The 26,788-nt window shown below is 45.2% G+C and overlaps 1 protein-coding gene across 7 annotated transcripts; it reads right to left on the bottom strand.

Annotated features, from left to right (window-relative positions):
- Positions 1 to 1,633: 1,633 nt before the first annotated feature.
- On the bottom strand, positions 1,634 to 26,068 carry dtnba (dystrobrevin, beta a). Of its 7 annotated transcripts, none has more exons than XM_053642440.1 (21): positions 25,571 to 26,068; positions 17,262 to 17,310; positions 14,349 to 14,416; positions 13,905 to 13,985; positions 12,790 to 13,003; positions 12,337 to 12,422; positions 11,968 to 12,122; positions 11,744 to 11,849; positions 11,307 to 11,473; positions 10,977 to 11,101; positions 10,697 to 10,771; positions 10,184 to 10,270; positions 9,969 to 10,059; positions 9,682 to 9,755; positions 9,457 to 9,570; positions 8,529 to 8,625; positions 8,266 to 8,286; positions 7,970 to 8,144; positions 7,220 to 7,309; positions 6,990 to 7,040; positions 1,634 to 4,897 (listed from the first exon to the last, which is right to left on the bottom strand). In XM_053642440.1, the coding sequence occupies exons 3-21, from the start codon at positions 14,413 to 14,415 to the stop codon at positions 4,809 to 4,811; spliced, it is 1,965 nt and encodes a 654-aa protein (XP_053498415.1). In that variant the 5' UTR covers position 14,416; positions 17,262 to 17,310; positions 25,571 to 26,068; the 3' UTR covers positions 1,634 to 4,808. The 7 variants fall into 7 exon arrangements, with proteins under 7 accessions (XP_053498415.1, XP_053498433.1, XP_053498442.1 ...); XM_053642458.1 differs by having other exon boundaries at positions 25,575 to 26,068; XM_053642467.1 differs by lacking the exon at positions 17,262 to 17,310.
- Between the last annotated feature and the right edge of the window lie 720 nt (positions 26,069 to 26,788).

Below are 26,788 nucleotides of genomic sequence, written 5' to 3'. Positions count from 1 at the left end.
TTCCTCAACGTGAGCAAGACGATCTTTACGATCACAGGGGTCAAAGGTCAAGCTGAATCCCTGACCCCGAAGTCACTCGTTTAAGCTCAGAAATAAATCCCCTCCCTTCTACGTTCACTCATTAGCCAGACGCAGAGCAGGGAAACCGAAACAACCAACGACAAAACGTCTTTTACCTGCGCGTGCCGGCGGTTCCGTTAAAGAGACGTTTATTTAATGACTACGGAAGGAGTCTCCAGCGTCAGCGCTTTGCAACAGTAAGTCTTCCACCATGAAAAAGCGTGGATGACTGTTTATAGCTGTACTTAATAGCGACAACGTTAAATGTAACTGTAAATGGATAAAAACAGCTCAGGATCGTCGAGGCACGGACTCCACGAGACCTCTAAGGTACTAACCACTGCATACCGTGAACACCCCACGAGACCTGCCGCTTTCTAGAGACGCTCTGGCTCAGATCCTTACGCTTGCCCATCACCCCCCCCCCCCCCCCCGACCTTTTTCATTTCAAACACAAAGCACACAAACCTTAAAATCACGCCGAGTTGCAACACAGACATGCAACCAATCCGCTTTCTTGTTTCATTTCAAGCTGTATTTTTCTGGCCCTGAAAGAAGCTCCGCCCCCATCCATAACGGCACTGTTCTGCTTTCTAAAAGGCAACACACACACACACACACACACACACACACACACACACAGGGATAAGAGAGACAAGAGGATTTGGTTTATAACTGCTTATATTGCAATTCACCTCACAGACAATTTTACACACTGCCGCTTTAATTCTAAAAATGTCACCGCACGAATTAACGACCAACACCCTTCTCTACTTGAACTATACAGCACTTACCTCATTCATACTTCCTGTGTGAAGTCACTGTGGCTCTTGCATCCTGACTGCGACACTTATGCGTCACGGTATGTAGGTTTCCTATACATTTTTATTATACTTTTTTTTTATTATTATGGATATATTTTTTTTAAAGAATAAAATATACTCCATTTTCATTCCATATTATAATCATCACACGGCCTCTTTCTCTCAGCGCACGCAATCCACTTATCAGATGTTCTCGAGCCGAATAAGCGAATTATTTCATCTCCTCAAGTCTCAGTCAGGACACTGTTGGGTTTCTGTGTGTAGAGTATCTGGACTAGAGTACGTGTTAGCTGCTGGTGGAGGGTGAGCCCCCTGCTGGCCAAATAATTCACACCTCTCCACAGTGATATCGGGAACGGAGATAAAACGGACAACTAAAGTAAAAAGACACCGTATACAACTGGCACAAGCAAATTATAAAGACATTTAAACCTAGTCGGTTAGGTAAAAAGAAAAAGAAAAAAGAATGAAATTCTCAAAACAGCTTAAGAAGAGAAAGAGACCCAAACATTTCCTTTTAAAAATAACGTTTATTCTTGATACGTTTGAAAAATCAGAGACAGATTCGAGTCGTTTGAAATGAAACACGGTCATGAGACTCGACGAGGACAAAACTGATGGTTACCGGCACCATGAGCCCCCGAACCTGACACACACACACACACACACACACACTCATAGGCAATCATAGACACACCATTCATTAAAAAGCACTCACAGTGGAAACTGGGAGAAATATGTTTTAGATGTTTTTGTTTTTTTTTTTGGTTTCTTGTTTTTTTTTTTTTAATCATAACGTGAGGCGAAAATTACAGAACAGCACAAATTATTTATTATTTTCCACCCCACTATCACAAAGGTCATTTCTCTCGCCGAAGTAAAGTGTCTGGGTCTCCGATCAGAGAATAAAAGTTATTTTCACGCTGTCTGAAGCACACCACGAGGGACCTGTGCACTTTTAACAACCACACAAAGGAAAAGTATGTGAATAAAGCGTAAAAAAAAAAAAAAAAAAAAAGAAGAAGAAAAAAAAAGAAAGAGGATTCTCGAACAGCTGTTACTAAAAGTGGCCTTCGTTTAACCCGACTGCGTTCACTCATCATTCCGTTTAATAATATAAATCTCCGTCAGAGGCACTTTTTCCTCTCCGTTTGATTCAGAGGATCAGATTCATTTTAACCAGAGTTGGAGTTGGGATTTCGTTTCCGGATTAAAATAAATCTGTGCAACCAAAAAAAAAAAAAAAAATGTAAAGGAAAGGTAAATAAAAAGATGATATTTAAACAGACCGTCTACTTTTAAGTATGACACTAAAAAAAAAAAAAACCCAACACAGAACGCAGGGTTATTGATGTACACAGACACGACTTCGAACGCCAAACATGCGAACCGTATTAGAAATGAAAAGCGGAAACTGATTTTTTATTTTTTTTTTTGGCAATTGCAAGGGGGGGATGCTCGCAAGACAAAGAGACAACCTCCTACACGGAATTATATCTTAGTGAGGACTGAATGTCCCCATAAGTACAGGATTACCTGACAAGTGTGACCTTGTGAAGACATTTTTATTTAAAACAAACGAACAGAAACCTCCTAAGTTTCCGCTTTGATTACGGAGGTTAAGGTTAGCTTTAGGTCCTCGTGTGTGTGTGTGTGTGTGTGTGTGTGTGGAAAACACAGCAAGATTATACTGAAAAGAAAAAGAAAAAGAAAAAAAAAAAGGTGCAGCTGTTTTTATAAACCCTATAAACCTAGAACACACACACACACACACACACACACACACACACACACACACACACACGAAACACCACAAGACATTTTGACAGAATTATGTGCGATGATCCCCCCCCTCCAAAAAAAAAACAGGTAAAGGCTAAAAATACTAAATATTTCCCACAATCCCACTTGAGATTCGGGTATTAAAAGGCAGCTTCATTATAGTGACAGTCCAGCATTATGTACTCACACACACACACACACACACCTGTATAAAAAGAACACAGCAACTCAGATATATATATATAAAAATATATATTTTATATATATATATTTTTTTATATACATAAAATGTGTGTTTGTGTGTGTGTGTGTGTGCGCAACTACAAACAGTGCTTAAATGAAAACTACAAACAGAGGCATCATGGGTACGGGTCCCGTTCAGGACCCAGTATACGTACTGTATATTCAGCCGTTGTCCTCCTTCTTTACGTCTGTACCTAAAATAAGTTCTATAAAACTAAAATCATCTATAACTTTTCATATTTACACAAACTCAAGCGAAAAGGAGTGAATCCATGATCAGATGCTTCAAAGGGCTCATTTTCCAAACACTGCGTTCCAAAACACGAGGCAGGTGGGATTTATGCGTACTACGTAGATAAAGGTGGCATATTCAACATTTCAGCAATTCGAAACAGTTCCTCCAAAAACGCTTGATGCTGAAAATGACTTCGCTTTTTCGAGCATGCGAAGACTCACTGCAGGAAGAGAACTCGGGCGAGAGAGCGATTCGACTCTGAATCGACTCGCTGCGTTGAGTGAACTCGCGTGGGAAAGCGATTCGACTCAATGCAGTGGGTTCACGCTATTGAGAAAACGATTCGACTCACTGCATGAAGTGAATTAGAAAGAGAAAGCGATTCGACTCTGAATCGACTCTCTGCCTGAAGTGAATCAGACATGCTTCGAACCGAGACGGATCTGTAGCATTGCAGAAACACCATGTGGACCGAAGAATAAATAAAAATAGAGAATAAACACTGAAACGTTTTAAACTGGTTATTTCTAAAAAAAAAAAATTAAAAAAAATAAAAAAGAAATACAGTCATTAATTTGGCGCCGGCTCTGTGTTCTCCATGCTTGGGTACTTGGTAAAAAGGACATCTTCAGCCCTACGTACACGCCCCTCGGACAACGTTTTTCACACTTAAACGAAAGCGTGAAACCAAACCAAACAGCAAAAGAATCAATTCGGCTCGGATTCAGACTCTGCAAACGGATTAACACGTGTGAAAGCACACTAAGAGTAGTCTAGTCGTGTTCAGCACCAAAAAATTAGCTGCCACTACATCAGAATCCATTTTCAAGTAAAGATAACCACGATCGGTGACGCTGATGCCTACCGGTGTTGACTTCCTGTTAACATGCTGCCCACTGAAACAGCTCGATCCCGAGCGGAACGCAGACGAAGTCTAGTCCTAGACTAATAAAAAATAATAAGGATTTAGTCTGAAACTAGGCTTCATTTTTGCCTGGAGCCCAAAGATTCACCATCATGAAGCTCTCCTCCGACACGTACACCTGCAAGAGCTTAAAAGCTGTCCGACGAAAAATAAATAAAAATCACAAACACATCAAAAATAAAATAAATTAACAGCACAAAGCGGTTCCGTCGCGTTCCTTAAACACGGCACACACGCCAATAAATCCTCTCCTGAACCACGTAACAGCCACCTGCACGATTCACTCGTCACGTCACCTTCATTACCTTTCTCCTTTCGCCAAACTCATCCCTCGTTCCTCCTTCATTCCTTTACTTTCTCCGAACAACAAAACTTTCTCCGAACCGTCACTCGGAAACGTCTCCTCGCCCTTCGTCCGCAGTCCGAACCGGGGGCCTGATCAGTAGTTAGTTTTCTCCTCTCTCTAGCTTTCAACAAAATCAATCAGCAAAACCAAACTGAGCTTATTCATGAAACAGCCATTCGGAAGGAAACAAAAAACCTCACAAAAATAAAACCAATCCAAAACTTAACTGAAAAAAAAAAATATATATATATATATATATATAAAAACAGGATCTTCCATTCTAAAATTACAATCAGTTATAAACAGTGGCTCCTGAAGCTCTTCTCTGATTGGCTGACGCGAGACCAATAGATCGTCGTCGTGCTTCTTCCTACGTCGTCCTCATCGTCCTCCTCATGACGACGGCGGTGTGTGAACGGAGCGCTTCATTTCTCTGGGTGGAGTATGCTGAGCGATCGCTCTCACCTGTCCGACCGCCGCACCTGAAACGAGGACGGACGACATCAACTTTAGGCCCCGCCTCCTATCTGAGTAATTCTGACATCAGAGTAAGCACTGAAGAAGGAGGAGCTACAACAGTGTGTGTTTTTTTTTTTTTTAATTTCTTTTAATACATAACACGCCATACAGTGACTTCATCATGACTTCAAGGCAAAATTGTGTACATTTCATACAATATATAGATATTAACGTTTTTATGACTTGATATACAGGGCCCTCCAATAATATTGGCGCTCTTACTAAATATGAGCGAAGCACGCTGTGTAAAATCACCTCTACTGGTTAAAGTTAGAGCCCCTGTTTTCCAGTGACACACTAACAGTTCTGTAGTATTGCATCATTCGCACATCAAATGAACTGTCGCCGTATAGCAACACCACACAGTAAAGGGTTAACAAACAAATTCCGATCGCTGACGACTCGCCGTGATGCGAGCTTAATAACGCCTTTCTAGACGTGCTGGGACAGGAATGTAATACGCGGCGTTCCGAATTAGTCCGTACTTCATGCTTAAATGAACAATCCGAGTGATTAGTGAGACGGAGACACGTCCGGGACTGCTATACGCTATGATATATTATAATATAATATAATGAGGCTGGTTCACAGTCAGGGCTGGACTATAAAGCGCTGGGTGATCTCTCTTCTGACCAGACAGGAAGTAAGGAAGGGGGTGGAAATGGGGGGGGGGGGGGATCACTCCACATCCCACACAACCCCTCCGTACTCATAAACAGCTCCCTCGTTGATACTAACAAGTAATTAAGGCATAATGAGCTCTCTAACACACACACACACACACACACACACACACACACACACACACACACACACACACTGCCATTCAGCTATAGGCTGTAAACATCACAGCGCAGGTTTAACTACACTACAGTCTGGAAGCAGCAGGACACTTAATTAGGACTGAATCAATAACGATGGAGGTTAAAGAGCAGAACGTTAGCTTTCATTTGATGATATTAAACACCTGAAGGAATCACGTAGATTTATTTATTTATTTTTTATTTTTTTTTAAACTGGCCTGACGCCAAATAATCAATGTCACTCTGGTTGAGGAGACATGGTTCCGTGGTCACTTTCTTAAACCTTTGGTACGACAAATGACTCGGGAGCGTTTCTGGGATTGTTGGTGGGGGGTGGGGGGGGTGGGGGGATTGGGTTTGGGGTGAGGTTTGCCTTCACGGTACTTCAGAACCGTGGATCGATTGCGCAATCCCGAATGTTAGTTCTGTGCCTCGCAAAAGAGTCGCTACTAGGTTAATCTGTTTTCTGGTTTTTATTATTATTATTATCATCATCATTATTTTCCGATCGTACCAATTCTCGAGCGGTGAAGAACAGCGCTTTGTCGTGCAGGAACACCTCCAAACGGAACGAGGAGCCGATCTCGCGTATATCAGTCACCAAAATAATCCTGTTCTTACCATCGTGAAGGTGCATGCAGAAAGTCACATGGTTCTGAACCAATCACGTTACTCGGCATGCAGGCGCCGAGAGCTTCCAGACCCGATGTGGACCGAGTGTGGATCGGTTCTCTGGATCCGAAATAGAACCCGTACTTCGGCAAACGTACCGAACTCAAACCGTGCCGAGTCCGGGCGGAAAAAAAATAACTACAAGTGGGTGGAGCATACGCTAATTTAAGGATTTGTGCCACTTGTTTTGTGTGGTTTATTTCTTTCTTTCTTTCTTTTTTAAAGGTATGAAACGTGAAGGATATAAACTTCGTGGATGATTTCTGTATTGTACTCGAAGACGTCAGACTTTAATGGCACGGTCACGGTTTCATTTCAAAGACACCACCCTGGAGCACACAGCCAGAACTGCGGGTTATTTATCAACTGCTCTCGTAGTTTGTAGCCAATTTTAATATACGCTACATCGCACACACACACACACACACACACACACACACACACACACACACACACACACCCCCGTTTCTGAAGGCGAGTGGATGTGTAATATCGGTCGTGTCAGTGATGTGTATATATGAAGTGGCTGGGAGAGTAATAATATAGTTACAGTGAATGTGGAGGGTGTGGTGATGTGTACCTCGGTCTTTTCCATTCCGCAGTCTCTCGTCTTCCTCCGCTCCGTCTTCCTCTACACACCCACAGACACACAACACAGGAGTCAGACGTTTTGTGGTTAAGCTGTGTTTGCATACATCACTCAGCGCTGTGTGTTGACGCTCAGTGTGGTTGTAAGGGAGTTAGAGTATTCGGCGTGTGTGTGTGTGTGTGTGTGTGTGTGTGTGTGTGTGTGTGTGTGTGTTCTCGTACCAGTGTGCAGCTCCTTGACTAAGGAGGACATGGTGTTGGTGATGGAGTCAGCTGCCACGAGAAGATCATTACGCAGGTTTCTGCGTGCTCCTAAAACAGAGAGAGAGAGAGAGAGAGTGAGAGAGAGAGAGAGAGAGAGATACAGAGAGAGAGATACAGAGAGAGAGAGAGAGAGAGAGAGAGAGAGAGAGTGAGAGAGAGTGAGAGAGAGAGAGAGATACAGAGAGAGAGAGAGAGAGATACAGAGAGAGAGAGAGAGAGAGAGAGTGAGAGACAGAGTGAGAGAGAGAGATACAGAGAGAGAGAGAGAGATACAGAGAGAGAGAGAGAGATATACAGAGAGAGAGAGAGAGAGAGAGAGATACAGAGATACAGAGAGAGAGAGACAGAGAGAAAGAGAGAGAGATACAGAGATACAGAGAGAGAGAGAGACAGAGAGAGAGACAGAGAGAGAGAGAGACAGAGACAGAGAGAGAGAGAGAGAGAGATGTGCAGTGAAAACAGTTACACAGTGACGGTCAGTGAGAGACAGAGAGAGACAGACAGAGTGAGATACACAGAGAGAGAGAGAGAGAGAGAGAGAGACAGTGAGATACAGAGAGAGCGACAGAGAGAGAGTGAGACAAACAGTGAGAGAGCGAGAGAGATAGACGGACAGAGACAGTGAGATACAGCGAGAGAGTGAGACAGAAATGGTGAGACAGAGAGAGAGAGAGACAGCAATAATGAATAAGTTTCATTCCTTCTCACCGTGAGCAAAAGCCTCGCGCACGTCTCCGCCCACTCCGGCCAGAGAGTCCTGAGGCACATGGGAGGGGGCGTGGCCAGTGTGCGTGGGCGTGGAGCCTGTGGAGCGAACGGGCATGGGGATTGGACGAGTGGCGGCGTGGCTGGGAGAGGTTTGAGGAGTGCCTGCTGCCTGGGTCTGAGAAACATCACACACACACAAAGCATTATACACACAGCAAGAAAGTGTTTATTATGTACTGGGACTTAGCACTAGTGCAGAACTAAACACACACACGAATCAGGGTGAGGAAACTTACGGCCTGTTTCTGCTCCTCTTCCTACAGCGTGCAGTGGAAAAGCAGAAGAAGAAGAACAGAGTGAGAGGAAAAAACCAGTGAAAGAATGATCTAGGCTGTTATTCAGAGACGTGCGAGAAGAAAGAGGAGAAAAACTAAGAGAGAGAGAGAGAGAGAGAGAGAGAGAGAGAGAGAGAGAGAGAGAGGCGTGAAAGGCAAAACAAGAACAGAGGAAGAGAGATACTGCCCTCTAGTGGCCGTCTAAGGTAGGTGTGTGTGTGTACCTTCAGTAGTTTCATCAGTCCCTCTAACTGCACCATGAGCTCCCTCCTGCTCTCCTGCAGAGCAGACATCCTCTGTTCCAGCTCATCCTTCCTCTGCCTACACACACACACACACACACAGTCCATTATCTAAAGAATAAAACGCTCTGTTTAAGGAAAATGATCAACGGTAGGAGTGATGTGATGAAGTGGAGTTACTGCTACCGACCCTGTAACAGGACGAGCAGAGACAGAACGAGAGACAGAAAGAGGGTGAAGGAGAGAAAGACAGAGAGAAACAGAGCAAGAGGGTAAGAGTGAGAGAGATAGAGGGAGTGTGTGAGAAGCAGAAGGAGAAACTGAGCATGTGTGAGACACACAGAAAAAGAGTGAGAGAGAGAGAGAGAGAGACAGTGAAAGAGGGCAAAAGAGAGAAAGAGACAGACAGAGAAACAGCAGGAGAGAGATAAAGTACAAGAGTAAGAAATATGGAAAGACAGCATGAGAGAGAGAGACAAAGTGTGTGAGATGCAGACAGAAAGAGAAACAGAGCGAGAGAAACAGAACAAGAGAGGGGAAGGACAGAGACAGAAAGAGAAACTGAGGGAGAGAAAGAGACAGAGAGAGAGGGACAGACAGACCGAAAGAGAAACAGCGAGAGAGACAGAATGAGAGATGGAGAGAGAGACAGAAAGACACAGCAAGAGAAAGAGAGTGAGAGAGCGAGACAGAGAGAAGAAGAGAGACAGACAGAGAGAGACACTTGTTTTATTCCTCTTACACCGCAGTCATTTTAAATTTGTTAAAGAATGTTTATCCGTTTATAGCTACGTTTAATGTGGTGTAATGTGAAAGAAGCCGAGCGTGTCGAGTCGTGCGTGTGTGTGTGTGTGTGTGTGTGTGTGTGTGTGTGTGTGTGTGTGTGTGAGAGAGAGAGAGAGAGAGAGACCTGAGCAGCCGCAGTTCAGCCAGCAGTGTGGGGTTCTGCTGAGCTTTCTCCGGAGTGGGCTGGGACGCCTGCTCGTGCTCCAAACGCAGCCGCTGGATCTCCTGCAAGATCTCCCTGCATGTACACGCACACACACACACACACACACACACACACACACACGTAAGGAACGAAACACTCTGGGTGACGTGGTTATAGTAAAACTCCTCAGCGGTGCACGTGTACCTGTTTTTGTTTTCCAGTTCTGCTATGAGCTGTCGCTTATGCTTGTTACTGTCAAAGTCCAGCTGAGGAGATCTCTGAGGAAACAGAGCGGGTCACATGCATGAATTCTGCGTTCTGATTGGTCAGGAGGCGTTAAACGGTTTTCCAGAACAGCGGCTGCAAATCACACGCTCTCCTTCTAATATGTTATCGTTTCTATAGTAACAAAGTTTAAATTAAAGTCAGACAATTAAGCTAGGTTACATGCACTGTGTGTGTGTGTGTGTGTGTGTGTGTGTGTGTCTTACAGCATTGTTGCTAGGGTCCAACGCTAACCGAGCAGTGTATCGAGCGATTAGCTTGTGTTCCTCGTCCATTCGGTTGGGACTGTCCAGAGCACTACACACACACACACACACACACACACACACACACACAATTGGAATAATCTGGGTTGATCCGTTGTGTGTGCTTCTTGTGTTCATTAACTCACTGTCTCTCTCACACACACACATGTTCTCACCGTGGGCTCGATTGCAGTTTGTTCACATAAGCTGCAATCAATGCGTGTTCCTCATTCAGACGCTGAGCAGCAGCTATACTCTGCACCCTACACACACACACACACACAAAAAGGTGAGCATACATGAATGACACACAGCAGCTGTAATAATCCATGCGTGCGTGTGTGTGTGTGTGTGTGTGTGGGGGGGGGGGGTCTCATTCTCAATATAAACATTAACCAATCAGCTTCAGACTAACAAGCACATGATTGGTCAGATGGATGAGAAACAAAGGTGAAATTTTAACACAGTATACACAAAGTTTTACACACTCACACACACTCACACACACTCACACACACTCACACACACTCACACACACACTCTCTCTCCATCCCTGTATTAATGATTAACTAGTGTTTGTGTGTGATCATGCCTTTCTCACCTCGGTCATGTCCTTCTTATTTAAACAGCACCCCCCTACACACACACACACACACACAGGATGAAGTGTTGAGGTCAGGTCGACTCACCTTTGGTTGGGGGTGGGGCTTACAGAAGGGGGCGGTGCTGAGACGATCAGGTTGTTTGGAACAGGACGGGGTGGACTGTATACACACAAAATCCAGAGGTACTCATTAACTTTTATGCAACGAGGATTGAGGAAAAGAGAGAGAGAGAGAGAGAGAGAGAGAGAGAGAGAGAGGAAGTCAGACAGAGAGAGGAAGTGTGTGTGTGAGAGAGAGAGTGTGTGAAAGACACACCAGAATAAACACACCCAGATTATTTACTGTTAAATACACACACACATACACGATGTTTGAGAGGTCGAGTGTTCTCTCCGGGTCCTCAGGGTAGATGGGGTGAGGGGGTTCTCGACTCGGTACACACCCAAACGATTTACTAATGGCACGGCCCAACTTCTTAGCAGGAGATTTCTGCAACACACACACACACACACACACACACACACACACACACACACACACACACACCTCCTGTAATAACACCTCCTAACAGTGTACAAGTGCTATATAACTAATGGAATAAGAGCTTTTGGTGATATAGGTTATAATACACTGTAATAGAGTGTAATGGATCGTAGTGGAATGTAATGGATTGTAATGGTTAACGGATCCTCACCCAGGACGAATGCTCCTTCATTTGGTGCTGGTTGCTATGGTTTCCACTGGCATGGCCACGCCAGAAGCACGTCTGACACAACTGGTAGCTAAAGCACTGCTGGCAGCGGTACCGGAAACCGACCATGCTCTCGCTGCGGCAATACGAACAGCTGACCGGGTGGAAGACTGGAGGGAGAGGGAGAGGGGGCGGCAAAAGAGAGACAGAGAGGAATGGAAATAGAGACAGCAATTGAGAGAGAGAGAGAGAGAGAGAGAGAGAGAGAGTGTGTGAGTGTTAGCTCCTCTGTTTTGCAGGAAAGTAAAATAAACCACCATGTAAAATGTGAAGCAGCTGGACTGCGGTACACAGCAAAAATAATTCCTTTGTGAAAGTCAAAGCAATGTCGGTCTGTCTGTGTGTGTGTGTGTGTGTGTGTGTGTAAGAGAGAGAGATACCATTCTCCACGTTAGCGAGGCGATGCATGAGGGGAAACCAAACGAGACACTGAGGAGGAGGATCAGCCATCATCGTGTCCAGAAACGTGTTCAACATCACCTTCTTCTGTTAAGCACACACACACACACACACACACACACACACACACACACACACACTTTAGACCTTATGGTGCCCAGAAATGTGTACACCATCATATCCTTCCACGTGTGTGTGTGTATACCTGTTGTGGGAAGCAGGAGCGGGCGAGGTGTTGCGTGTAGCCGAAGGACGGACCCTCGAACACGGCGGACGGCAGTTTCAGCACCTCAATCAGTAAGAGGTCAAACTTAGAGAGCGCCATCGCTCCGTTAGAGTCGGAGATCTGAGAGAAAATATCTAACACACACACACACACACACACACACAACTCCATGTAAAGGCGACCGTGAAAAAAGGCGGTGTGCCTTTCTACAGCCATTTCAGTGGATTAACTTCACCACAGCTGGAAGACACGATACATTTTAAAGGAAGTAAACGTGTGTATTGTGCACTAGGGGGCGACGCTGCTTCATACACGTTGCGTTGTGACTGAGGGGAAGAAAATACTCACAGCGGAGTTTATCCACGATCTTCCCTCCACACAGTATAGCCAGCACGACCTTGACGGAAAACACCGTCACGCTCCCCTGGCCCTCGCTGCAAAAAACACACACACACACACACACACACACACACACACACACACACACACACACACACACACACACAAAACCAGTATAAAAAGTTAACCAGGACCGTCCTCTCGATTTGTAATTCTATGCGAGTGTGTGTGCGCGAGAGAGTAAAGTCTTCAGACACCGTGCTACATATCACAATCCCTCCAGTATGTCGCGATCGCAGAAATGAACGCAAAACCGAGCAAACTCCGCAGTATTTGTAGGAGCTCGCGATTTTATAAAAACTACCGCAGATGGACCGGTTATTAGTAACCTAGAACAGCGGACATGGTGGATGTGGGCGGTCTTACGGACTCGATTAGTGAAAAGCGAAGCCAGGTAAACACCTGTCGTGTGCGGCCAGCAGGAAGTTGAGCAGCAGGCTGATGCTCTGCTGGACGTTGATCTGGTAGGTGGTGGGCAGACGCTTGTTGAGCTGGTAGTAGATGGACGAGACGATGGTCTCCAGCCGGGACACGCTCAGCTCGGTGCTGTGCTCCAACGTGTTCAGGCCGTTGTCCCGAAACGCCTCGATCATGTTCCACACGTCCACCAGGTGCACTGAAACATTCCATATCTCTCAGGTTAAAGAATTAAAAACATGCATTAAGGTACAGTTAGTCAGTTTTGGAAGCTCCGCCCCCAGGACCTACAGCAACCTACAGAGCGTCTATAAAATGGCTGACGGAAAGAACGGACGTCCAAACGGGTTTTCATCTCAATACACCGTCATTTTCAATCCCGTTCTACAGATATTCCAGGTTATTTTGTAGATAAAAATATCACCGATTGCACCTTTAAGACACGATAACAACGAATCAGAATTAACAATAACACTCTCTCCTTTAATAGTAACTTTTTTTTAAAAACAATCTGGGGTGATTCCTCATATTCCTACAAGTATTGGAAATATTTACCAATTTTTTCAATGCAAATGAGGCTTTATCTAATTAAATATGCAAAAAATTTGCATAAATAAAACCAAATATCCGTTTTTGTTGTTGTTTTTTTGTTGTTAAAACATTTATTTCACCGTGAAGACATTCTCGAGATCAAGACGTTCCTGGAAATATCGAATATCACTTGAATATACAATTGGAAGAAAATTTACATCATAAAATAAAAGTCAACCTCGTCTCGAATATCCTTCTAATTATTGACAGGACCGAAGAAATTCGATGACGTTTTCCTGATTCTGACTATAAAATGTTTTAAACCGCAACGTGGAAACAAGCTTTTCAGGGACGTACGACATGGCACGGTTGCTTCGGGTGGGCGGAGCTTAAAGCGCTCTTCCACGTTGCCCGTTTGGTGCAATAAACACGTTTCTCTGTTGATCATGTTACTACTACAGTTTATGATAAGAAGTGTTATAGATCTGATTTAACCAAATAAATAAATAAATAAATAAAAATCAGAACATTTCCCCCACAGCGGCGTGGTGTGCCATGGTCGTACTCACGGTTGCACGTCTTCTGGACGAAGCGGAGTTTGCAGGCTGTGCGATACGTAGAGAGCCGGATCAAGTCGAAATTCTGCGCTTCTGAAAACAACCACATGGAGAAAATTCTCAGCGTGCAGTGAAATTACTGCGATACCCAGCATGCACCGCTGCCTCCGTAACGGTCAGGCCGGAGATTAGATCGCGCTCCTAAGAGCGGCGAGGGTCCACCAGAGGGCGACACGGTTACCGCGTGTCAACCTGATTATAGTTTAGCGAATCCGTTCGAAACCGTTCTCACACAAGCTCTCGGTTCCTCTTTAAAACTTTCCCAACGAAAGTTACGGCATCGCGACTGAAGAAATAAAGCCAAACGGTTTACTAATTTAGAAGATCCCGGAGCTTTATTCGCGTGAATCAAAAACTGTAGAAGATTCCGGGACGAGGCGGAAACCGAGCACTCACTCATCTCCGTGAAGATCTGCTTCCTGTCTGCCATCGTCCCTCCTCTCCTCCCTCCGTCTTCAATCATCCTGAGAGAAAGAAACGAAGAGAAGCGCGTCATTTACATGTAAGAAATCATCAGCAGTTGTTTTGTTTTTTTTAATATATATACAAACACCGTCAGATCCCGTGGTTCGCTCGCGGCGACGACGATCCGAACGGGAAACTTCCCGACCGTATAAATCACACATCGCTCATACGGTGATGGTAATAATTCGGGATTCCGATCGGTCGGAAGGTCTCGGTTACTCATCCCCAACAGCAGCTCTGACAGCGGCGCAGGTTTGTGCATCGATGCGCTCGTTCGAACACGTTATCGTTTCTATAGCGACGGCGCGTTCGCGGAGACTTCTCGTGGCCGGCATCTCGATACCGAGTTTTCTAGAAAGGAGGCGCTTAACTGACGTTCATGACGGAAGGAGTCTCCGGTGTCAGAGCTGGAACTTGAATGTTTTCCGACGTCTTCAGGGCCGAGGAGGTTACGCCTTGCGGTTTCAAAACACCGGATTGTAACCGTAAACGGATAAAAAAATTTACAATAGTACGAGCAGTCGTTCTTTGATTTTTTTTTTTTTTTTTTTTTTAACGTCAAAGAATCAAAACAACGGTCATCGCTGAAACACTGCTGTGGCGTAAGAGGAAAAAAACACTTCGTGATGTGCTGCTCTGTGTGTGTGTGTGTGTGTGTGTGTGTGTGTGTGTGTGTGTGTGTGTGTAGATCTGTATCTCTGGCATTAATCATTAACGGGAGTGTAAAGGAACTAGTTTCGTGTTGGAGCACGACACACTGAGCTTTTATCTCACGCTTACATGAGTGCACAGTCCCGCTTCTCTGTGTGCCTTCAAAAACTACTCGGTGATAAATCTTTACACCACACACACACACACACACACACACACACACACACACACATTCCTGAGGGGATTTTAGAGTTTCCCAAGAGCCTTACTTATAATCACCAGAGACAAAGACGCACACATGAGCTCGCACACACACACACACACCCCCCTTCATCAGTCACCTTCACTTATCGTTTATTATCGGCTTCCCGTCACTCGTTTATTCAATTAGTGATGCGATCATCACCTCGGTTCTTTAGCGTTTATCTCAAACTGTTGCACTCGCCCTGCGAACACGTTGCTGTGGTGTAAGAGGAGTAAAACACTTCAGGGCGTGCCGTTACGGGAAAATAACGAAGGAAGGGAGCGGTGACGGCGTCTCGGCTTCGTCACGTCACACTGTAGTCGAGTGTTTTCCTCAATCTGGAGTCAGTTCCTTACCGAGTCGCATCACATGGCCGCGAGTGAAATAAAATGAATATCGGGGAAATGTAATCTGCTCACACACACACACAGAGTACTATCAGCCAACACCACACTGTGAAAACATTCCAGCGGCCTGCTGGTCGCCACAGCAACCAAGAATTGAGTGTTCTATCCCCTACCAGTTGGCAGTGATTAGCCTTGGACATGCTAACGGCCCTGGCCCAGCGGTCACTGCTAGTCCAGTCCCGAGCAGAAACGTTCATTTATAAGCACAGCGGAGTAAACATCGCACCGACATGCTAACTCACTGCGGAGCAGGAACGCACACCGCGGCTAGGCCTCTGTGCGTCAGTCCCTGTGAAGGAAGGAGGCGTGGCCTCTGTGGCTGCCAGTCACAGTAAAAGAGGCGAGGAGGCGTGGCTTCTATAGCGGTCAGTCACAGTAAAAGAGGCGAGGAGGCGTGGCCTCTATAGCGGTCAGTCACAGTAAAAGAGGCGAGGAGGCGTGGCCTCTATAGCGGTCAGTCACAGTAAAAGAGGCGAGGAGGCGTGGCCCCTATAGCGGTCAGTCACAGTAAAAGAGGTGAGGAGGCGTGGCCTCTATAGCGGTCAGTCACAGTAAAAGAGGCGAGGAGGCGTGGCCTCTATAGCGGTCAGTCACAGTAAAAGAGGCGAGGAGGCGTGGCCCCTATAGCGGTCAGTCACAGTAAAAGAGGCGAGGAGGCGTGGCCCCTATAGCGGTCAGTCACAGTAAAAGAGGCGAGGAGGCGTGGCCCCTATAGCGGTCAGTCACAGTAAAAGAGGCGAGGAGGCGTGGCCCCTATAGCGGTCAGTCACAGTAAAAGAGGCGAGGAGGCGTGGCCCCTATAGCGGTCAGTCACAGTAAAAGAGGCGAGGAGGCGTGGCCTCTATAGCGGTCAGTCACAGTAAAAGAGGCGAGGGGGCGTGGCCTCTATAGCGGTCAGTCACAGTAAAAGAGGCGAGGGGGCGTGGCCTCTATAGCGGTCAGTCACAGTAAAAGAGGCGAGGGGGCGTGGCCTCTATAGCGGTCAGTCACAGTAAAAGAGGCGAGGAGGCGTGGCCTCTATAGCGGTCAGTCACAGTAAAAGAGGCGAGGAGGCGTGGCCTCTATAGCGGTCAGTCACAGTAAAAGAGGCGAGGAGGCGTGGCTTCTATAGCGGTCAGTCACAGTAAAAGAGGCGAGGAGGCGTGGCCTCTATAGCGGTCAGTCACAGTAAAAGAGGCGAGGAGGCGTGGCCTCTGTCCATAGCATCAACAGAATCGTAGATAAAGCTCTGAAACACTGATGCAGATTTCACGGCCACTTTAAGTGTAAAGAGCTGTGCTAAAGTTTTACAGGTGGGCGGCTCACTCCAGTGTAAATAAAATGGGCTGGAAACAATATTTACCACACACACACACTCTCACACACACACACACACACGGCCCCATTCCAGCTTCTCATAATTCCTGTGTGAACAAGCACAGCTGACATAAAGCAAACTAACCAAAAACAAACTGAACACACACACACACACACACACACACACACACACACACACACTTTGGTAACCTAGGCACATATACAGTACATGTGTGTATTTCTTACCTTTTTAGTGGCTGGAGTTCTAACTAGTGCAAAGGGGCCAGTGTGAGCTCTGAAAAACAGAACACACACACACACACACACACACACGTGAAGAGAGTGAATATTATCACAAGCTGATGTGAAACTAACACACGCAGCACAAAACACAGTCAGCAGAGAGCCGCACTTCCCGGTCTAAACCATAACGTGGAGAACAATCGCACCAATTTATTTGTCCTACGACGATAATTTGTTTTTTTCTTAGATATACTAAACCCCGAGACGTCACTCTGAGTGACAGTAACAACCCTCACGTGGTCAAATCTCACAGATCACGTGACTCCGAAACCACCAAGCAGAGACTCTACAAATCTCTGCGACTGAGACAACCCACTGACACTGGAGACTCCTTCCACAGCGTTCCGTCAACATCGCCTGACAAAATCTTCATCCTTTTATAATCGCTCTCAGATGATGCTGCGCTCCAGCCTACGTACGAGCGGTTACTATAGAAACCATAACGCATAAGCATATCGTTCGTGTTAGCGTACGATTATACAAAGATAACGCACGCATCCTGACCAATCGGATTCGAGAATTCAAGCACGCTGCGTTATAACTATAGTTAACTGAAGACAGCTATACACTCGTTATACACAAGTCCTATATGACAGGAAGAGAGGACGCAGCATCATCTAAACGGAAAAATACAGCTGAAACGTTACTTAAACGAGACGTGCGAAGGGGGCGGGGCTTCCAGGGGAATCGGTTCATATTGGAGAGCTCAAGAAGACAGTCACGACTGTCAGTCGTTGAGGTTTGTTTTTTTTTTTTTTTTGAGGAATCTGGTGATAAAACGCGTGAACGTTGGCAGGTCTGCAAATAAACAGAACAGAGACGTGACCGAGACGACGTTCTCACGTTCCGTCACGTTCTCACCCACACGGTGAAGTCTGCCGAGAGACACGGGGGGATTTAATCTCACTGACGAGCAGACCGCCCACTCACACTTCCTGTCAAGATGATACATCACACACACACACACACACACACACACACACACAGTGTTTGAGGACCTCTGACACTGTGCTACCATTTAACACGAAAACGTTCCGTCATTTCATTTCATTTCAAAACACCCAAGAAAAGCCTACTCGAATGGTGCGAAAGTAACGGCACCCTGTAAAAGCCGTAACGGTTATACCGTAGCGCGCGTCTGTGGTAACCGACGCGCTGCGATGGCTGAGCTGCGCTACTGGAACACTTAGAGCGCGTCACAGATGGGAAGCGCTCCAAAGCTCAGAGTTTTGTGGGCGTGGCCAAACACAAACGCATCGTGAGCACGCTTGACCATCTGTGATATCTTTCCTGGTTATATTTGTTTATTTTTTGTTCATATGCATGAAGAATATCCACGATACTTTGGGTTTACTGAACTTAAATGCGCATGCACACACACACGCACACACACACACACACACACACACACACACACACACACGCAAAGCAATAATATCACATAACACATATGGAGTCAGACTGAAAGTGGAAACTACATCACTGCGAAACCACCAGACACGAAATAACACACACACACACACACACACGCTCTCTCACACACACACACACACACACATACACACACACACTCTCTCTCTCTCTCCCTCTCACACACACACACACACACACAGAGATAGTTAAATGAACAAGTCTTAATATAATCATGAAAAACAGAACAAGAGAAACAGACAGACTGGTGTTTATGTCACAGGCATCTGAGAAAGAATGAAAGAAGGATAGCATGAGAAAAAACAGAGCGAGAGAGAGAGGGAGCGAGGGAGAGAGATAGAGAGATAGGGAGAGAAAGATTTAATACATTATTTTTGGGGTTGTTGTATTGGTAGACCCTAGAGAGTCGGACAGAAGAGGGAAAGAGATAGATAGATGGAGAGAAACAGAAAAAGAGAGATAGAGAGAGAGAGAGAGAGAGAGAGAGAGGGGGGGGGGGGGGTGGACGGATGGAGGGACTGACACCAGGGTGGGTGATGGAAATTTGCGTTAACCCCGAGCTGCTATTCCTGTCCACGCCCCCCCACACCACATGACCTGAGCAACAGCTGAACCTATTCTCATTCCTATCTCTCTCTCTATCGCTCACACACACACACACACACACACACACACACTAATTACAAAACAATTATATAAGGCCACCATAGAAGGAGTGTCCACACACACGGGTGTGTACCGCATCTTGTGCGTCTGTGTGTATTTTTACACCACGACATATTTTTCGTGTCTGTATATGCATGTTACTGTGTGTGTGTGTGTGTGTGTGTGTGTGTGTGTCCAGTTTTAGCAGCGCAGCAGATGGTTGTCCGTGTTAGACGATGGCATGACTCTGTCACACACCGAGTATCTACGTTCACGTTCATCATCTAAACACCACAGTGCTGCTGAACTCTGATTGGTCAGAAGGCGTTGGGTTATACGAACGTAAACGTTATCGTTTCTATAGTAACGGCTCGTTTGTAAATGTCAGTGCAGGAGTTTATACAAACGTGTCGCGAAAACTTTACTATAGGAACATCTGCTACGCTAAAAAAAAAAATAAAGAGACTGACTGCGACACCTGCGAGTGTTTGTACATCATCAGATAGAAACCACACACACACACACACACACACGGGGCGATACTCCGCTCGTGCACATCTAATGAGTGAGAATTACAGTACAGAACTCGATACACAGCTCCAATCTGCTGATTTATCCAGGATACACACAGCGAGGACAGAACTACACACACTCACTGCTGATCTATATCCACGTCTCACCCGATCTATATCCACGTCTCACCTGTTCTCGTCTCACCCGATCTATATCCACGTCTCGCCTGTTCTCGTCTCACCCGATCTATATCCACATCTCACCTGTTCCATCAGAGAGGATTAACTATCTACAAACCTGTAGAAATCAGGCACGGAACTCAGTCAGTCACCTGTGAAAGGATCAGATCAGACAGATAGGAGGAGACAGTTAGATCAGACTGAACACCATCGCAAGAATCTGACCACCAACATGATTCTATGACTACGGAAGGAAGGAAGGAAGAAAGGGAGGGAGGAAGAAAGGGAGGGAGGAAGGAAGAAAAAGAAAGAGCAAAAGAAAGAAGGTGGAAGATATGAAGGACAGAAAGAAAGAAAAAGAAAGAAAGAAGATGACAGTAAGGTAGGAATGAAGGAAAGAAAGAAACTCAAAGCACGTCTATGATTCACTTCCTGCAGCTGAGTCGATTCAGAGTCGATTCGCTTCCTCACCAGAGTTACCTGTAGCTGTGAGGTTCTGGAGGGCGAGTCAGAGTGCCGTGTTCTCACTCGCCTAAAGAACCGCAGAGAGACGGAGAACCTTCTAAACACCGCTTGTGTGAAAGCCTTCTTAAAGCATGAAGAACCACACACACATCAATACCACTCTTTTCTTTTGGAGGATCTAGAACGTGTGTGTCTGGACCTGTCTGATAAAAGAGAGGTGTTCGTTCTTCATCTGTTCCTCCTCCCTCTCTCGTCTCTCTTCTCTCTCTCTCAGCAGTGCGGAGCAAATCCGATAACTCCCTCGAGGAACGTGATAAAAGCGTTCAGGCTGGGAAAATCCAACCCGCTCACTCGCTTTTTATCTTTCCCTCCTTTTTCTCTCTCCACCTTTTCACTCCATCCATTCAGCGCTTTCTACTTCCTCTTACACTCCTCTTTCGCCACAGCGTCCTCCTTTACTCCTGTAACGTCTCACCCAAGTCTCACATTCATCCGAACGTCTCAGCACTGATCCAGGATCAGCTCCACTCCTCATATTCTCCGGGCGATGGCAGAAAACTCGCACGCTGAACATCAGAAGAAAGCGGACAGGAACGCGGCGGCCGTACTTAACACGTTTATCAAGATTCAAAACATCATGTGGGGAAAAAATGTTAAAGATCTTCAATCATGCAGCTACAAGTTCTGTTAACTAGCAGAACACTGAGATAACACCAAACGCTGGCAATTAACGCAGAGGATTAACACTGAATATATATGTAGAAGATTTACGCAGACGACTAACGCTGACGATTAATGCAGACACTTAACGCAACAATTAACACTGGGCATTAACACTGGGCATTAACACTGGGGATTAACACTGGGGATTAACACTGGGGATTAACACTGGGGATTAACACTGGGGATTAACACTGGGGATTAATGCAGACACTTAACGCAACAATTAACACTGGGCATTAACACTGGGGATTAACACTGGGGATTAACACTGGGGATTAACACTGGGGATTAATGCAGACACTTAACGCAACAATTAACACTGGGCATTAACACTGGGGATTAACACTGGGGATTAACACTGGGGATTAATGCAGACACTTAATGAGACAATTAACACTGAGGATTAATGCAGACACTTAACGAGACAATTAACACTGGGGATTAACACTGGCGATTAACACTGGCGATTAACGAGACAACACTGGGGATTAACACTGGGGATTAACACTGGGGATTAACACTGGGGATTAACACTGGGGATTAATGCAGACACTTAACGAGACAACACTGGGGATTAACACTGGGGATTAACACTGGGGATTAATGCAGACACTTAACGAGACAACACTGGGGATTAACACTGGGGATTAACACTGGGGATTAATGCAGACACTTAACGAGACAACACTGGGGATTAACACTGGGGATTAACACTGGGGATTAATGCAGACACTTAACGAGACAACACTGGGGATTAACAGAGGGGATTAACACTGGGGATTAACACTGGGGATTAACACTGGGGATTAATGCAGACACTTAAGACAATTAACACTGGGGATTAATGCAGACACTTAACGAGACAACACTGGGGATTAACACTGGGGATTAACACTGGGGATTAATGCAGACACTTAATGAGACAATTAACACTGAGGATTAATGCAGACACTTAACGAGACAATTAACACTGGGGATTAACACTGCCAATCAACACTGATGATTAACGCAGGATGATTTCCGCAGACGACGCGACGTGGATGGGAATTTTATCCATACGCTGGGCCTCCGACTCCATGACGGCGGTACGTTAGGGACCTGCATGTATTTGTGTGCGACACGCGAGACGTGTGAGAAACACGTGAGATGTCTGCCCTGCCCCGATACCATGTACGGCTGAAGAGAAAAGGAATGCTAATGTATAGAATGACAGCGTGAGATATAAACGGAGAAGCTAACACACTGTGTACACACACACACACACACACACACACACACACACACACACACACAGCTCTGTTGGAGTCAAATAACTATTTATTACAGTAATTTTGGGCGAGGCTGTCTCTTAATGCCACCGTGTGTGTGTGCGACAGGTAGGATGTACATCAGACACTTGTGAACGAACATTCCATACATTCCCCAGGTCAAAGTGAGACGACGAGAATGGGGGCCTGAATACCACCTTCACCCTGTGTGTGTGTGTGTGTGTGTGTCAGTCAGAGGTAATTATGCATCACATGACTGAAGGGTTTCACGCTTTCTTTCAAAATAAAAATACGTGCTTCAGTGATCTGTGACGAATCTCGACTTCGCTCTCACGCTTTCTCTCTCACACACACGCACACACATGCACGCACGCACACACACACCACAGTGTCCTCTCACTCAGAACAAGAGTGTGCAGCTTCAATCTGTTTGTGTAGGTGTGTGTGTCATCTTTATTGCTATCTCGGTGATAAGTCACTCTTTTTTAGAAACATTTCCACAAAACTTCCACAAAACACACACACACACACACACATATACGCACGCACACACCTCCACAGCAGATGTTTCTCATGGTTGGTCACACTGTAATGACTCACAACTTAACATTAAAGTGACCTCAAACAGCCTTACTTACTTACTTACTGACTGACTGACTAAAACACACACACACACACACACACACACACCATTCCTCAACTATTCATCATCTGATCACAAGTTTTCTCAGATATCAGAACTGAAATGAACAAGATTACTCACTGTAATAGGCAAGCACTTCCCAAACGCCCGTACCAAGATACACACACACACACACACACAATATGAGCAAAGTTCAAACGTCATGCATTGCATGAAAATAACCATAAAACTTCATAAACACACCAAAAATGGCCAGAGTTACAGCTATGCAGCTTCTTGGCCTGGTTTCCTCTGCATGTGATTCAATCTGAATTTGGAAGAGCGTGCATGTGCGTGTGTGTGTGTGTGTTTGTGTGTACACGTGATTACAACAGGTAGCCTAATGAGTGGACGCAAAAACAAACCGAAAAAAAAAAAAAAAAAAAAGTCCAGAGAATCAGGCAATACGATCTGATATTATTTCGGCTGTGGATTATTTTCAGAACGGCGCGGATGCCGAGAGTGACTGACCAAAAATATCCAGCCGGTGTGGGGTGTTGGTCAGAAACTATTAACACACACACACACACACACACACACACACAAGCTATGCTTTAGCCTCCCCAAGCTGGACCAACATCAACATGCAATGTGTTTCACAAAGAACAGTCGCAGATTTTCAGAGGAGCTTGCAAGCTTTCGGATTTTCCGCAGATTCGGGCCAAAACGCATCAGGTGACATCGTCATCACGACGCGCGTTCAACCAAAGCCCTCTTCGATTCACATGCGTCGAACACGAGTACAGCTAAAAGGTCTCGTTTACCAACAAACATCACTGCGAAAGAGCGCGCGAAACTATTCCGTAAATTCGAGTCGTTTTCCGCTAAAAAAAAAAAAAAAAAAAAAAAAAAAAGAAGCAAAACCGCCACAAACCTTTTTAAAAGCCGCAGCAAAATCAAGAGTTTTGGGCCGCAACAATCAAAAAAAAAAAAAAGAAACCCCTCCTCATTCATCACGCCGGGCACTGATGAAAGAAATCTATTCGGAAATCGTTCACAGAAACGTTTACACGAGAAACGCGGCGTTTGCGAACATCCAGTCCGTTTCTGAAAACAGAAAATACTCGTATCGCTCCAGAGTACGTATAAGGAGACTCATTTTAAGAAACGATGGATCTGCTTCGAATCGCATCATCGTCGCAATTTTGTTTACGCTTATTTATTTCAATTACACGCCACTTGAACCAACTTTTCTCGTTGTGACGATGAAAAGAACAAGGGTTAACGTCTGTCCGCGGTACAGCCGTGTGACACGCCGTATTGGCTGAGCTGCGTCACTGGAAGATTTACACAGCGTCTACGGGGCGCTTGTTTGCCGTATAGTCGCCATTTTCAGTTCTGGAGTCTTGTGGGCGTGGCTAACTGTTAATGCATTGTGATGCATGACACTCTGGGATGTGTGACACGCGAGTACAAAAGATCAGCGTATACGTGTCCCGCGCACAGCAAACCAACAGACACGCTACATTCTGACGATCTGTAACTGTATACCTAGATCATACCTGCTCCTCCGCCTACGATCGCTTTCTAATCCACCTGAATTACGCGTACGCGCGTTATAAGATTGCACTTAGCCGTTTTATAAAAGTGTTTTGAGTAGCAGACTCCGTGTACGGGCATTGTACACAATTTATTTTGTGATTTTTTTTTTTTTTTTTGTTCCATGCTCCGGCACGTATCGTCAGGACGTATCGTATCGATGTGTAAACCGAATCGGACGCTACCTTCGATGTTCCAAAGTTACCAAATGATGTTCTTAAAAGCTTTTAAACTTTCCACAGCCTCAATATAACGGAATGAACGAAGTGAAAGGACTGATATCCAGCTCTGTATCTGTGTGTAAACGCGGTGAACACTGTTTATTAATTTAAAAAAACAACGAGGTTTGAATTGTACTAGGAAGAAAAGAAAAATGAAAAAAAACTCAGCAACACGAGCGCGCATGCGCAGAGCGTGCAAACTCGAGCTCGCGCTAAACGGCGTTCCAAAAGTGCATACTACTCTACTACTTAGTAGCCACACAAAATCTCCATGGTTACCGTTCTAATTTCTGACGTACTCTTCAGTGCGCTAGTGTGGGTACGCAGCGAGCTACTTTTTTCTTTGACTTGGTTATCAGGAAACTGGAGAGCCGAACGCGAGCAGCCATGTTGTAAAGAGACGTTAACTCTTTCTCGCCCGTGACACTCCGTACCACGAAACTTGTTTTCATTCAAACAGAATAAACATTCCCATGAGTCATTTTACCAAACAAAAAACAAAGCCCGAGCCTGCGAAGCTAAGTGAATGTCAGGTGGCTTTGGGTGAGTGAATAAAGTAGAAGCGAAAAGAAGGAAGGAAACTCACTAACAGCGAAGAATTTCCGCAGGTACCACCAGCAACAGCATCAGAGTGCGAAAAAAAAAAGCGCCGTTATACCGCATTAAACGGTGGAGTTTACATCCCAGAATCCGTGTTAGAGCCGATAATAGCGGTTTATTTAACCCGAGAGCTCCGGTATAACCGCGGGGAAGTGTTTGTGAGCTTCGCCATGCTCACTGTGAAACACGGAGCTCAGAGGGAAGTACACACACATTCTCTTTTCTCTCTCTCTCTCTCCCTCTCTCTCTCTCACACACACACGCACGCGCGCACGCGAGACTCAGATTTAACTCTCTAATTTCTCTTCAATCAGGTTTACAAAGGGACACACGCTGATTTTAACACCAAAACCATCTTAATAAACAATTTTTTGTTGTTGTTGTTGTTTGTGTAAACTTACTCCAGGTTTAAACCCTGAAATCTAATCTAAATCTAATCTGTCTGTCAGAAATTAACCACAATAGTTAAACCGACCGTTAAAGTTTAAATTTTGCACTAAGGCGCGTGGCTGTTTTTTTTTTTTCTCTGGAGAAAGTAGCTATCACGCGCTGCAGAAGTTGCTAGAAGTGGCCAGATGACATCCTTAACTAATTTGCATATTTGACTGGAATCGTCAGGGTCATTTGCATACGCGCGAGACGTGCTAGGCGAATAAAGGAGATTTTATACAATGGGATAGAATACAATAGAAATGATTTCTCATAGAAGGGAGTTTTTTTTTAAAGTCATGGCACCACAAAGGAACTATTTACGTATTGACAACGTTATAGAATTTATATCAAGACACGGAATAACTCCGTTGTGTAACTGTAAATATCGCCAAGAAGAGAGTTTGCGGTTAAAAGACACGTCTGGGCGGGACAAATAATAGTGATCAGTGATTGGTCGTTGTGAACAATGCTTATTAGTTATCACTGATTGGTTATTTGGGAATATTAGTGATCAGCGATTGATCATTAGAAATCATGCTGATCAGTGATTGATCATTGGGAATAATGCTGATCAGTGATTGATCATAGGGAACAATGCTGATCAGTGATTGATCATAGGGAACAATGCTGATCAGTGATTGATCACCGGGAATAATGCTGATCAGTGATTGATTATAGGGAACATTGCTGATCAGTGATTGATCATAGGGAACAATGCTGATCAGTGATTGATCATAGGGAACAATGCTGATCAGTGATTGATCACTGGGAA

The sequence above is a fragment of the Ictalurus furcatus genome, chromosome 2 (assembly GCF_023375685.1).
Source record: "Ictalurus furcatus strain D&B chromosome 2, Billie_1.0, whole genome shotgun sequence".
Classification (NCBI taxonomy): domain Eukaryota; kingdom Metazoa; phylum Chordata; class Actinopteri; order Siluriformes; family Ictaluridae; genus Ictalurus; species Ictalurus furcatus.
The sequence above is the reverse complement of the archived record's forward strand: the minus strand, read 5'-3'. Positions and strand labels throughout refer to the sequence as shown.

Excerpts from the sequence above, each read along its gene's own strand:
- dtnba (XM_053642423.1), bottom strand. The coding sequence starts at position 14,679 with ATGCACAAACCTGCGCCGCTGTCAGAGCTGCTGTTGGGGATGAGTAAC. Across the intron at positions 10,271-10,696 it reads AGCCCCACCCCCAACCAAAG|GGTGCAGAGTATAGCTGCTG; the intron begins GTGAGTCGACCT and ends GTGTGTGTGTAG. Across the intron at positions 4,898-6,989 it reads GCGGAATGGAAAAGACCGAG|GTGCGGCGGTCGGACAGGTG; the intron begins GTACACATCACC and ends TCCTCGTTTCAG.